The following is a 14542-nucleotide window of genomic DNA, read 5'->3' on the forward strand; positions in this document are numbered from 1 at the left end:
CAGGACCAAAGGAAAAGCTTTCCGTAAAGAAGAGATGCTCACCGTCCTCAAGACTGAAGACAGGCAGATTGGGGTGAAGAGAGAAGGGAAGCCCTGCGATGCGTCAACCACAGCTCGGCCAGAGCGGTACTGCTCCCACCTCTTCCGGGGCCACGCCTGCCCGGAGCCCAGAGCATGTCCAGGGCCCCCCACTTCCGGGCCGGGTGTGCGGGACTGCTGGCACAGACGCAGAAGCACTCAGATGCTCATCAGCGGGGTCGGGTGGGGTGGGGTGGAATAAACCTGGTGTGTGTGCAACGGAGACTCACGCAGCTGTTAGGGGTGAGTCCGCACACATCTAGACAGGCAAGATCCACACACGTCTGACCCAATGGAAAGGCAAGTTGCAGAAATGTCTGTACAATATAACCTACTCTCCACGAGGAAGAGAAGAAAGAGTGTGAGAGAGGGAGAGAAGTTTGCATGGGCCCAGAAGAAAATGTCGGGAAAACACCACGCACTCATGATGGTAATATTGACTTCCCGAGTGGTGAGAGGCAGATGGCGGATGGAATTCACACCTTTTTCACTTTTTAGCTAATATCTGCCTCTGATGTTTGAGCTTTGGTAGCTCCTCTGAATAGCTTCTCTAGTCTGAAAATGGCACCACTGGAAAAAACTGCCGTTCTTGATACGAAAGGAAGGCGCTGGCTATTTCCATCTGTAGAGTTGGCGTCTTCTGTAAAGTGGCCCCTGGGCACACACCCGCCCCCACCGTGTGCGTTCACTTCAGTTTCCCCAAGTCTGGGACAGACCTGATGCGAGTCCTCATGAAGCTCCTTCCACCAGCAGACATCTGACAGAGACCTGTCACCTGGAGCCTGGGGCTCTTAGAAACCACCAGAGGCAGGTCTCCGCTCATTTCTAAGTCTTCTCTAGCTCAGCCTCTGGAGATCGCAGGGTGCGATGCTTTGGCACTGTGCGATATTCCCCTTGGAATGCGGCGGTTTGACTGAGCATGGAGTTTATTAGAAATAGATTTTGTCTGTCTGTGGCACAAATGCCACAGTTAGGAGTTTGCTCCCAGAAGGCATGCACACACGCACGCACAGACACACATATACACGAGAGCACGTGTGTGCTCAGCCCTGCCCTGGTGAGCAGGTTCCCAGGTTCCATGGAGCGGCAGCCCCCTCCCCACCTCCAGGGGTGCTGGGAGCCCCTGCATGGACCAGGCCTGTAAGGAGCAGTCCCGACTGGTGCCAGTGCCCGGGAGGCGATGCTGTCCAGAGGCCTGAGCTGCCGCCCGCCCGCCCCCATCGGCCCACCCTCCGCCCGAGCTCCTCTTCACAGGTGGGAAGGCTTCCTCTGAACGTCCTCAGGATGTTGATGCCATCAGTCAGCCAGCAAACAGACACGAAATGGGTTTTATTCAAGTGGCCACGCACGGTGGCTGGAGCGCATTCCAGGCACACGTGTTTACAGCACTTTGCAATGACACGTTGGGCGCTTTGGTCACCTCTGTCCTGCTAATGGGGAGTGACAGGCAGTCTCCCCTCTGCTCCCATTGGGCCAGACCACCAGTCCTAGGCTCGCGGCCTTGGCTCCAGCAGCTGACAGACCCCTGGGTGCTCATCCAGCACCCCCGCCATACGGCGGCCCCGAGAGGCTTGCTCTCTGTCTGAGCTGGAACTCCGCTGCCAGGCCCCCCACGGCTGCCCCAGGCTCTGGGCCAGGCTCCTCTCACCGGGGGCCGGGCACACCCCCAGGGGGGCCTCTGCTGGGTGACAAGCCTCCCAGTCTTGCCCCGGCTGTCCAGCCTACTCTTCAGCCCAGCCCTGCGCCCCGGCCCAGCTGCCCAGCGCCGGCCATCCTGACGACAGGCACCCACGCTCACGTCTGTGATGCCCCAAGACAAAGGCTCCATGGCCTCATTGGTAAGGGGGGCCTGATGTCACAGAGCGGCTGGAGAACTGAGCGCAGCAGCAGAGAGGCGAGAGCCCCAATGTGGTGTGAGCAGGGTGGGGCTGCAGGGCGCCCCAGGGGTGCGGAGGCAAGGGGCCCAGCTGGGCTTGCAGGAGGCTGCCTGGAAGCCCTTGGAGTGGGTGGAGGCCCATGTGTCCTGCACCCAGCGGGGTGGACCGCCCCTGTGATTAGGGGTGGGAGACCAGCGGTGCAGGTCATGCAGAGACGGGGTAACCATGTCCCTGAGGGCCAGCGCCCCAGCTCAGGCCTGTGCCCCCCGAGAACTGGCGCTGAGATTAGAAAACCCCTTCCTTCTTCCACAGTCACTGGACCCAAGTCCTGGGTTCTACCACTGTGGTCTTTGTTAGTCTCTTTGAAAATGGGTCTGTCTGCATGGCCAAACAATGTGAAATACAAAGTGCCCGACTGCTGGCGTTTGACAATCGTGAGCTTTAAGTCCCGGGTGGTTTCGAGGTCCCCCAGTCCCCCAGGGGCTCAGCTAGGCCCGGCTCTGGGGGGTCAGCGCCGAGTCCGCTCGGGCCCCCACTGATGCACCCTTAGATGACCGAGGTTTCCGTCTGCAGCAGGGACGGGGCCCGGGAGCTGCGGGGGCCCTGCAGGGCACCGTCGGAGCCGGTCCTGGAGATGGACGAGCTGTGCAGCCGGTAGTCCCGGGCGGAGGGCCGGCTGGGCCACAGGCCGCGCCACGTGCGTCTCAGCTCACTCTGCACCTGGAGCGGGGCACGGCCGCACGGGCTCAGCGGGCGGGAGCCGGGGGCCTGCAGCCCCGGAGCAAATCTCCCCCGCAGCCCCCAGAGCAAATCTCCCCCTGTGGCCCGCTTCTGGGTGTGGAAGCTGTGATATCCGTGAACGGAGTCAGGCGGGCTTGGGAACCAGGAGAGGACAGGGATGCGGGGAGTGCCAGAGAAGAGTGCTCTGGCCCAGAGCCAGAGGCAGCTGAGACGCACGGGAAGGCGGAGCTGAGAGCTGCAGGCGCTGGCAGTGGCCCCGGCCCCGGCAGGGTGGCCCCCAGAGGGCGGCCCGCTCCAGATCTTTAGAAGTGAAGTCGGTCAGTTGTGTCCAACTCTTTTGTGACCCCATGGACTGTAGCTCACCAGGCTCCTCCGTCCATGGATTTTCCAGGCAAGAATACTGGAGTGGGTTGCCGTGTCCTTCTCCAGGGGAGCTTCCTAACCCAGGGATCGAACCCGGGGCTCCCGCGTTGCAGGTGGATTCTTTACTGTCTGAGCCCCCAGGGAAGCAGGTCCTTTAGGGGTGTTCTAAGGAATCCCCCATGAACCGGGAGCCTTTGCTCCCCCAGGAGGCCAAAGGACTCACCTCACTGTTGAGGAAGCAGTAGAGAACCGCCACCACCAGGCCCTGAAAGGGAGAAGGTACTGGTCAGAGGCCACCGGTCAACCCCCCACCCCCACCCCGGGACGCGTGGCCCCACCCGCCGCACCTGAAAGGATCCGAGGCACAACTCGAACAGAATCTGGTATTTGGAGGAGATGCGGATGGGAAAGACAGCGAACACCATGTAGTGGACTCCAAACAGTGGGATGAGCAGCAGGGTGGACTTGGCCAGCCTCCTGCAGTGGAGAGAGTGGTCATGATCTGGCCAACCGAGGGCCTCCCTATGCAGCCACACCTCTGCCCGTCCTGGGAGAGTGTGCAAAAGCAGGGGCAAGCAGCACCCTGCCCCTCAGAGCAGCAAAGCCCTCTCGGGAATCTTGGCCAATCGGAAAGGGCGGCACTGGTCTGAGCAGGTCAGACAGCCCTGTGTGTCCCTCGTTTAGCAGCAGAGACGGGGCCAGCATCCCCAGCATCCAGAGGACGGGGCGAGTTTTAGTTTCAGATCCAAAGAGCAGATGCTGCAAGGCTGCCCCTGGGCACAAGCGAGACCGTGTCCCCCTGACGGCCATGGACAGGTCCTGCAGGCGACCCTGCTGTGGGGCCCAGACTTCTGAGGAGTGGGGGAGCTTGGACCCGATTTCACTTCCCTGCCGGGGAGCTCTTACCCTCTTAACCAAAGAGCAGACTTTCTTCTCACTGCAGTGGTGTTGAAAGCAAGACAGCTGAACTCAGTCCTACCTGCCCCCAAGCCTGTCCCACACCCCAACCAGGTACAGGTCATTTCCGCTAAGTCAGCACTTCCCAGGCCCCAGCACCGGCCCTGGCACCACCCGAGGCCATGCTGAAGCGGGCCTCCTCTGACTCAGCGTCTGGGCCTCAGTGCTGAGTTTTTCTTCAAGTGCACAGAGCTGCTGCAGCTGCTGAGCGGAACCCCCTTGGAGAAACTGCTGTGAGCCAGGGACTCTCACAGCTGCACACAAGAGTCATCAGGGGGGCTCTTCAGACTTGGAATCCAAGCTGCACCCCACCCAGTTACATCAGGTCTCTGCGGGTGACCTGGCCTCTTCCCGGGGGAGTCCCCGTGGCTGTATCTGATGCAGCGACCCCACCACGGTCTGAGGGTCAGGAGCCCTGGGGTCACCAGGAAGACGGGCAGGCAGGCAGGAGCTGGGCCCCCTCATGACCCCAGCAACCAGCCACCACCCGGATGACCAGCCTCATCCTGGCAACGTGGAGGGAACCAAGGGAGGGCTGCCTCCGGCTCCTCCCCACCTGCTCTGCTGGGTTGGTGCCACCCAGTACTTGGGAAGACCCTGATGCTGGGAGAGATTGAAAGCGGGAGGAGAAGGGAATGACAGAGGATGAGATGGTTGGATGGCATCACCAACTCAATGGACATGAGTTTGAGAAAACTCCAGGAGATAGTGAAGGACAGGCAGCCTGGCGTGCTGCAGTCCATGGGGTCACAAACAGTCGGACACCACTGAGCGACTGAATTAAACTGAACCGAATACTCAGAAAGAAGTCACCACTTTGTTGACGTGTTTTGAGACACCTACAGAGTTCACAAGGGGTTTCCTTGTATTGGGTGATCTGCACCAGCAGATCTGCCCCAGCAGCGTGAGTGACCAGGGCCTCGCTGGGCAGGGAGGCCTCAGGACCCCCCACCAGCACGTGCAGGCCTGACCATCTGACCATAGCACACGGCTATCTTGCGGCCTTCAGCACTGTGGCCGGTGTCCACCCGGCAAGTGAGGCTGAGGTTCTGCAGGGAGCAGCCCATTAGGCAGATGTCAGAGAGACCTGCCTGGACTCCTGCAGTTGAGACTCTGCTGGTCTCTAGAAAGGGGGCTTAGAGGTGGGACCCCTGGGGCCCTGTGCCTGGGGATCTGTCACTTCTGTTATGAGATGGGGACAGAAGACACACCAAAATACGGCCAGGTGAGCATCACAGATGTGCTCTGCCTTTTTTGTTATTCTGGAAAAAGAGTAGATTCTATTATCTGCATCTTCGGGGTCTGCAATTCCCGCCCCCGTTTGCCTGAACCCAAGGCTGGACCAGCTGCAACAGCCCCTCCACACTGAACTAGTTTTAGTTACACTCGAGTCGCAGACTTTATTTTTCTTTATAAATTCTTGATAGATTTACAGAGTCTTCCAGTTCCTTTACAGAGTTCTCAGTCCTAGTTAATTAGCTGGATGAGGGTGGGTGTTTACTTTAACTCTGCTCTCTTTCTAATGAGGGAGATGATATCCACCTTTCTGTTACCATTCAGGCAAAAAACACCAGTTCAGTTCAGTCGCTCAGTCGTGTCCGACTCTTTGTGACCCCATGAATCACAGCATGCCAGGCTTCCCTGTCCATCACCAACTCCCAGAGTTCACTCAAACTCATGTCCATCGAGTCGGTGATGCCATCCAGCCATCTCATCCTCTGTCGTCCCCTTCTCCTCCTGCCCCCAATCCCTCCCAGCATCAGAGTCTTTTCCAATGAGTCAACTCTTCACATGAGGTGGCCAAAGTACTGGAGTTTCAGCTTTAGCATCAGTCCTTCCAAAGAAATCCCAGGACTGATCTCCTTTAGGATGGACTGGTTGGATCTCCTTGCAGTCCAAGGGACTCTCAAGAGTCTTCTCCAACACCACAGTTCAAAAGCATCAATTCTTCGGCGCTCAGCTTTCTTCACAGTCCAGCTCTCACATCCATACCTGACCACTGGAAAAACCATAGCCTTGACTAGACAGACCTTTGTTAGCAAAGTGATGTCTCTGCTTTTCAGTATGCTGTCTAGGTTGGTCATAACTTTTCTTCCAAGGAGTAAGAGTCTTTTAATTTCATGGCTGCAGTCACCATCTGCAGTGATTTTGGAGGCCAAAAAAATAAAGTCTGACACTTTTTCCACTGTTTCCCCATCTATTTCCCATGAAGTGATGGGACCAGATACAATGATCTTTGTTTTCTGAATGTTGAGCTTTAAGCCAACTTTTTCACTCTCCACTTTCACTTTCATCAAGAGGCTTTTGAGTTCCTCTTCACTTTCTGCCATAAGGGTGGTGTCATCTGCATATCTGAGGTTATTGATATTTCTCCCAGCAATCTTGATTCCATCTTGTGCTTCTTCTAGCCCAGCCTTTCTCATGATGTACTCTGCACAGAAGTTAAATAAGCAGGGTGACAATATACAGCCTTGACATACTCCTTTTCCTATTTGGAACCAGTCTGTTGTTCCATGTCCAGTTCTAACTGTTGCTTCCTGACCTGCATATAGGTTTCTCAAGAGGCAGGTCAGGTGGTCTGGTATTCCCATCTCTCAGAATTTTCCACAGTTTATTGTGATCCATGCAGTCAAAGGCTTTGGCATAGTCAATAAAGCAGAAATAGATGTTTTTCTGGAACTCTCTTGCTTTTTCAATGATCCAATGGATGTTGGCAATTTGATCTCTGGTTCCTCTGCCTTTTCTAAAACCAGCTTGAACATTAGGAAGTTCACGGTTCACGTATTGCTGAAGCCTGGCTTGGAGAATTTTGAGCATTACTTTACTAGCGTGTGAGATGAGTGCAATTGTGCAGTAGTTTGAGCATTCTTTGGCATTGCCTTTCTTTGGGGTTGGAATGAAAACTGACCGTTTCCAGTCCTGTGGCCACTGATGAGTTTTCCAAATTTGCTGGCATATTGAGTACAGCACTTTCACAGCATCATCTTTCAGGATTTGAAATAGCTCAACTGGAATTTCATCACCTCCACTAGCTTTGTTTGTAATGATGCTTTCTAAGGCCCACTTGATTTCACATTTCAGGATGTCTGGCTCTAGGTCAGTGATCACACCATCGTGATTATCTTGGTCGTGAAGATAATCTGAGTCGTTATTAAGTACGAGGCCCACATGAGGTGTTGTCTGGACCCTGTGGTCAGACAGGGAAGACAGAACCAAATATAAAATGCAAATGACGTGTGGCCAAGGAGAAAAGGTCAGGGTACAAAACAGAAGAGTGGACAGACACTTCAATACCCAGCTCTCTAGAGGATGTCCACACTGGAGGCAAGGGAAGCACCCAGCCTGAATAATGGCCTTGGCAACGCTGCCCTTGGACAGGTCACTCCATGTCTGGGGGTCCCTGTAAATTGGCCCAGGGCACACTCCTGTGGCTAAAGGAGATGACGTGGGGTCATGTGTGGGTCCACAGGCCCCAGTTTCTCTGCTCTGCACACAGGTACTCCAAGTTGTCAGGCCGCATGCGGCTGCTGAGGGTGGTTCCGAGCTGGCTCGAAACACATACTCACTTGTACTGTGACTGGTCGTTGCCGCCGACATCTGGGGACGTCAACTTCTGCAGTAAAATTCGTATAATACTAACAAAAAGGATGAAATTGACCTGCACAAAAAGAGATGACATTTCAGGGTGTGAAGTCCCCCTGCAAGGGAGGCGGCGAGGCCCGGATGTCTGCAGCTCAGCCCCGCCCACAATGGGGCTCCGGGCCCCACTGGCTCAGGAGCGCCAATGCCCTGCCCAGTCGGGTCTGCTCCCCCTGCCCGCCCCCCAAGTCAGAGCAGGGCAGTCTGTCTGTGGCGTCACCTATGTGTTGACCCCAGGCTGTGGCAGTTAAGTTGAGAACATTAAGATGTGCATTCCACAGATGGAAATCCAGTTCAGATCCAAGGCTGCACACTTGGGGGAGCTGACTGTGCCCCCCTCCAAAGGCACGTCTCCCTCTTGCCCTCCCTTTCCTCCTGACGGTGGGCTGATCCCCCTGTGGAAGAGCTCGGCTTGGGATTCTTGTCTAGAGAGGCCGAGTGGAACGGGGCTGTCTGTATTCACCACAGGGCTCTCTGCCCAAGTGCAGCCTGGTGGTAACTCAGGTTTCCACACAGAAGTCACTTACTATAATAGAAATTAAAATTGGTGTTCGTATAACCCACCAAGGAACACTGTGGTCATTGGTATCCCAGCAACTATTGAAGAAAGAGAAGGAAAATCACATTATCACGGATTCCATCTACAAACGAAGCACGGGAGGATAACACAGGCCTGTGGCCACACCCCTTCCATGGGGCTTGCCAAACCAGCCGGCCCCCCCGCCACGACGAACCCCTGACTCACAGGCTTGTTAGGTGGTCCCTCCTGACTGCCACGCCCTGTCTCCGGGAGGAAGCTGGGACAGCAGGCTTGTACAACGCCCCCGGATTGCCTGTTAACCCACACCCCTCCCCACAGAGCAGACCCACCCTTGTCCTGGAGCCTGGCTGGTTCCGACAGGAGGGTGTGGAGTCCTGGAACTCAGTGTGGCCTGTCTAGACCCGCAGCCCCGGCCTCCCCTGCAGGTAGGGGCCCACGGCAGGTGAGTGAGCAAGACTGAGCTGGAGAGCTGCCCAAAGAGCCAGGGACAGAAGCACACCGATAAACTGGACCTGTGTGAGCGCCAAGCTTGGGGTGTTTGTTACTGGCAGGGGGTGGCTGGGAGGGGGTGGCAGGTGGATCTGGGCCCGCACGAGGCACAGCAGCTGCTGGGCTCCACGGTGGGAGCTGGGGTGCCTCAGGCTAGGCACGGCCTGCCCCACCGCGCACACAGCAGAAGCCTCGGGCCTGGCCCAGCCGCAGGGCCTCAGAGGGCTGAGCCCGGATGCCCTCCTGCTGGGCTCCCGCTTGGCTCCGGGCCACACCAGTCTCCCTACGACGCCGCTCTGTCTCTGCCTGGTGGACCCCAGGCCCCGCTCCACGGCCAGCCCCCATTCAGCTCCACCTGCTCCGTGGCACCTCTCCGAGGCCCCCACCCCGAGTCCCCCCCACGAGCGTCCAGAGGCTGCCTTCTGCCCAGACACAAAGCTGCCTCCGGCTCGCCAGGCCCTCCGTCAGCGGCGCTCCCCCTCACCCACAGGCACAGCACTCACCCCGTGTCCTCCAGCAAGAGCCGAGCCACAGTCCACGCACCCGTGCAGACGGTGGGGATGCCTGCAGAGAGACACCCGGTCACCCTGGCCCGGCGCTGGCCACCTGGACTAGCCCGATGGGGACGCACACGGGACCCTTCGTGAGCCCCCCGCCAGCGGGGACAAGGGCTTTCTGATGGACAGATTAATGGAAACTCTTCATAAATGCGGAGAAGGCAATGGCACCCCACTCCAGTACTTTTGCCTGGAAAATCCCATGGATAGAGGAGCCTGGTGGGCTGCTGTCTACGGGGTTGCACAGAGTTGGACATGACTGAAGTGACTTGGTGGTGGTGGCGGCAGCTTCATAAATACACACAGGCTTACCCTCACGCCTTACTAAGCAGTGAAGATAATTAAACATGTGTTTGAAGGCTTCACAGGCCTGAAACACATGTGTTTCTGGATGTTGGTACCAACGTGCTGGAGAGGCTGTGTCCTGACTTGGCAGAGACCTGAAGGGGTACTCCTCACGGTGAAGGTGGGGCCCGCAGCTTCACCCCTTTCCGATTCCAGCTTAGGCAGAGCCCCACTGATGAGCACGTTAGGGGGACCTCGCTGGGGACAGTCTCCCTGCTCCTTCTCCCAGGCCCCTTCTTTCTGGTTCCCCCCACCCCCTGCCTCGGTTGGGGTTCACCCCAGGAATGAGAGTCACAGTGGTTTTAAACCAGGTTGTAGGGCTTCCCTGGTGGCTCAGCTGGTAAAGAATCCTCCTGCAATGTGGGATACCTGGGTTCAATCCCTGGGTCAGCAAGATACCCTGGAGAAGGGAAAGGCTACCCACTCCAGTAAGAATACTTAGAATTCCATGGACTGTGTAGTCCATGGGGTTGCAATGAGTCGCACATGACTGAGCAACTTTCACTTTCACTTTCTGGCTCCCAAAACATTAAGGTGTTGACTCTTCCTCCAGGGGCAGCCCAGGGTTTTTCTGAGCGGAGAGCGTCTCCGTGGGTAGGTCCAAGCCAGGGGCACCTGGCAGGCAGGGGGAGTCCTTACCCCATCCGATCAGGAGGTAGGCCCGGAAGCACCGGCCGGGGGCGAAGATGACCACGAGCAGGGTGTGGAGGTAGAGCCCCTCCACCAGCAGCCAGTAGAAGTTGGCCATGATGCAGTACTGGAAGAAGACCAGGCTCAGCTTGCAGCCCACCTGCACGGGGAGGGGCCGCGTGAGTGCGCGCGCCATCACAGGCCCGGCTCCGGGTCCCTGCTGTGCAAGGAGCGCGGAGGTGCCTCCCGGAGGCGCGAGCGTGTGCGTGTGCGCGTCCGGTGAGGCCCGCAACCTGCGGAGGGCGACACCGGCCGGGCAGACGCACACCACGCCCGAGGGGACGGTCACCTTGAGTGACCGCATGGGGCCCGGCCCCCCTCCTCCTGCCGCCTCGTCCCCACTAACCCTCCGCTCACTCCCACTTCCCTCCTCTCTCCCTCCTCACTGTGTACTCTTAACAAGAGACGAGAAGTAAAGGAAAACACAAGAGAAACCACCAAACAAAATATTTCCTCAGGTGTTTAGAAAGGGGAAATTTAGGCTTTAGATCACTAAGCTCATACAAACGCACTGAAAACACCCCCCCAGCACTTTTATTTTATTATTCTGTGTCTTTACAGCCTGCAGCCCAGATACACACTTGTGGACTAACGACGTGCGGATGGACCCGCACACGTGCCCCTGGCGGGCAGGCAGGAAACGCGCGGCAGCCCTTCAGGCAGGCGCGGCTCCACATCTCCCGGCCGCCCGCTCCCGGTGCCTGGCACTAGGTTTCTCTTGCTCTGTTTCTTTCTAAGGCGGTTAAGTTTTACCAATGCCGAGTGTGGGGCGGGGGTCTGGCATGTGGAGGACACCAGGGCTGGGCCCGGTAAGTGGAAAGAAGCACGTTAAAACCCATCGATGAGACCCTGCGACTGGCGCCCCTCGCTGGAACACTGACAGAGGCGGGTCTGGGTGTCGGGGAGAGGGAGCCCACGCCCGAGGGTGGAGGGGCCCACGGTGAGCCCTGCTGGCTGGGGCAGGGGCATCCTGCACACGGGGCGCCCACGGCGACCAGCTCTGCTTGTTACAACTTAAACACATGTGCCCTTCACTGCCTCCAGTCTCTCTCCAGTCCCCCCTGACCGAGTGGTGGCAGAAATAGAAACCAAGGTGTGTCTGTTACTGGCGGGATGGTCGCACAGACTACGTCACACCTTCCAGATTCAAAGTAAGAGACCCTGGGACCCTGATAGACTCAGAGAGTTTCCAAGATACACTGTTGAAGGAGGAAAAAAGACAAAGTGTGTTTAACATGATTCCAATTCCTTCTTCTTAGTAAAAGGTTTAAAATGCCATGTCTGCACTGCTTCACTGCAGTTCATACGCCATCAACACACTCCAAGGGCAGAGGCTCTGGGGTGAGGGGCTGTCTGCTGACCTTCAGTCGTGGGAAGGCTGAGAGGCCAGCGGCCAGGACTGCACCCTGCTTGGTTCCCAGCGGGTCCTTGGCCAGTCCTGTGCCGTCTGGGAGCCTCTACCACCCACGGCAGCCAGGCGTGCAGGGCGCTGAGCCCCAGGGTCTGCAGGAGGTCCTGCTGAAGGTCAGCTTCGAGTGGCCCTCGGGTTGCTTCTTTACTCCAGACTGCAGCCAGTTTCCACGGTTTGGATGAAACCCAAGCCAAGGAGTGCAGACAGGGAGGCGCCCGTGTGTGTGGGGGCTGGCCTTGGTAGGGACGGAAGCCGGGTTCTGTCTCCAGGTCCGCCTTATGAGCCAGTAAAGCTGGCTTCTTTGACGGCCAACCCCTTGCAAAGGACGAGAAAACTGCACCCACGTCCATGACTGTCCAAGGCACAATCCGGGGTCACACTTGGGAACGCTTGCCTCTCAGGCCCTATGGGGACATAAGCAACTCCCTACGGTGCTGGGGAGACTTACAGCGTCCACAGGTGCTAAGAGCAAGCAAACAGGAGATCTTACTTAAACGGTGGAAGTGATGGCTGCAGGGCTGGGGAAGGCGGCTTTGTCACCTCTGCGGGCCTGAAGCCCAGAGCCCTCACTGCTCAGTGAGCAGCAGAGGTGAGGGCCACGGCCACGGCCACGCCACCTTTGTGGTTTCCGGTGTCTTGTGCGCCAGCTGCTCCGCACTCGAGCGTGTGGGCCCCCAGCACCACCCACGGCCCCTGTCTCCAGAGCTGTCCTTCCAGGGTTGGAGCCAAGCTTTCTTGATAGGACAGAATGTGAAGAGTGTGTGTGTGCCTGGGTGTGGGCACACGTGGCTATGTGTCTGCATGCATGTGTGTGAGCACACACTGCTGTGTGTCTGCATGCACATCTCTGAGCACACACATGGCTGCGTGTCTGCACATATGTGAGCACACACTGCTGTGTGTCTGCCTGCACAGGTGTACCTGTGTGTGTTGACAGGCTCTGCTTACTTCCCTTCCTCCTGCTCCCTCTCCCCTCTCTGCCCCTCTATTCTATCCTGGGCTGTGGAGCCCAGGACCCTCAGCAAAGTCAGGTCCCCAGCCCAACCTCCTGCCCTCCTCTCTGGGAGTACCCCTGTTCAGATGTTTCAGACCTCTGAGTTTGCCCCTAATGCTCCAGGCAGGTGGGATTCGGGGCAGGGACATCCAAGTTCCCATCCCTCCACCCCCACCTCCCTCAGCCTGGAGCCGGCCAAGTCCTCTGTCTACACAGCAGGACAGCATACTGCTCAGGTCAAGGGCTTGGTGTCCATGGGTCCATCAGGGTCACTACATCCTTTAATGAAGGAGGAGCTAAGTAAGGAGGGCTCCTTGGAGCAGAGTTCTGAGTAAGGCAGAGAAGCAGCAGAAGATTTCTCAGCGGGAGGAGAACTGGGTCTCCCAGGTCCTGGCCTCTGGGGGACCCCCATCTGTGCAGAGGAGACTCCATCCCGGGACGAGAGCCCAGGGCTCCCCCTCCACCTGGGCTGGGACGTCCGGGTGGAGCGCTGTGCTGCTGATTTTACTGTTGCAGTCAGTCCACACGCCTTGCGGAGGGACTGTCCCCAGCGTATATTAACCTGCGGGCCGGGAAGCAGCTGCTCTACAGTGTGGTAAAAGCTTTACTGTCTTAGAAAGACCCTGATTCAGAGCTCTTCAGTCCAGAGGAATGGAGTCAGCAGGTGGGTCCATCCATGCCCGATGCCGGTGGAAAGCCAGCTCTGGCTCCGTGTGGAAGAGCCGATCTGACCGGGTGACATGAAGAACCCCGGAGGAGGGAAGCACTGGACTCGGCATGCTCCATGAACGCACCAAACTGAGCTTCCTCCTAAAGCCCACTAAGCCCACCGCATGCCCCGCCTGCACCGCACAGACTACCAGTCCGGGCGATCCCTGTGCAGCCCGTGCACCGCACTGTGTCCCGGGCAGGTGCCAGGGCCACGCTCCCCCAGGTGGTACCCGTCCTGCCAGCTGGAAGCATCCACCGCTCGGAATCCCGGACACGAGGGAGAAAATGGCGTCGCACGTGCCCAACCAGCCCCCAGCTGCTCCTGGTCCCTCCAGCGGTGCCCTCGAGCAAGTCTGGTTTTGTCCGCGTCAGCGCTCAGGCCGTGACCTCCCAGTAGGCAGCGCCTGTGCCCCCACTCGCGGCATCTGCCGCCCTGAGATGCTTTGAGCGCAGGCCGGACCCCACCCCACCTTGACTGGGGCCTTGGTGAAGCCAGCTCTGGACCTCATCCCAGACGGAGGTCGGTGGCGGGCGGGAGTAAACAAGGCCACCTAGAGGGCCCAGCCCATACAGCCTTACCCAGGAGGATGGCAAGTCTGGGCAGTGCAGCGTCCCGGAGCTGGAGTACAGCACGTCGTCCTTGACCAGCACCGAGACGGCCCGCAGGATGAAGGACAGGAACAGGTTCAGGTGGATGTAGTTCCGGGTGCAGTGCAGCTTCCTGCCAAGGGGAGGTGGGGGGGGGCGCGTGGGGGAGGGGCGGGGGGCGAGGAGGGCGAAGGGGAGGATGGGGCGGGGGAATGGGGGTCATGGGAAGAGGGAGAAGATGGAGAGTTAAACACTTCGACAGATGCCTGTGTGGCTTTAATCTTTAAGCTTCTTTTTTATGGAAGTGAACAATGTTGAAGACTCTTGAGAGTCCCTTGGACTGCAAGGAGATCCAACCAGTCCATCCTAAAGGAAATCAGTCTTGGGTGTTCATTGGAAGGACCGATGTTGAAGCTGATGCTCCAATCCTTTGGCCACCTGATACAAAGAACTGACTCAGAAAAGACTCTGATGCTGGGAAAGATTGAAAGCGGGAGGAGAAGGGGACCACAGAGGATGAGGTGGTTGGATGGCATTACCAACGCAATAGACAAGAGTTTA

General features: G+C 57.8%; 1 protein-coding gene across 1 annotated transcript in view; it reads right to left on the reverse strand.

Annotated features, from left to right (window-relative positions):
• Window positions 1–1400: 1400 nt before the first annotated feature.
• The window catches only part of VIPR2 (vasoactive intestinal peptide receptor 2), a 68541-nt gene continuing 55399 nt past the window's right edge, over window positions 1401–14542 (reverse strand). The window contains exons 6-13 of the mRNA XM_055591406.1: window positions 13973–14114; window positions 10227–10377; window positions 9189–9249; window positions 8183–8252; window positions 7583–7674; window positions 3407–3536; window positions 3283–3324; window positions 1401–2675 (exon numbers count right to left, since the gene is read on the reverse strand). Coding sequence (XP_055447381.1) covers window positions 2502–2675; window positions 3283–3324; window positions 3407–3536; window positions 7583–7674; window positions 8183–8252; window positions 9189–9249; window positions 10227–10377; window positions 13973–14114 — 862 coding nt within the window. The 3' untranslated portion in view covers window positions 1401–2501. The remainder of the gene's footprint in view (window positions 2676–3282; window positions 3325–3406; window positions 3537–7582; window positions 7675–8182; window positions 8253–9188; window positions 9250–10226; window positions 10378–13972; window positions 14115–14542) is intronic.

This window comes from Bubalus kerabau, chromosome 8 (assembly GCF_029407905.1).
Source record: "Bubalus kerabau isolate K-KA32 ecotype Philippines breed swamp buffalo chromosome 8, PCC_UOA_SB_1v2, whole genome shotgun sequence".
Taxonomy (NCBI): domain Eukaryota; kingdom Metazoa; phylum Chordata; class Mammalia; order Artiodactyla; family Bovidae; genus Bubalus; species Bubalus kerabau.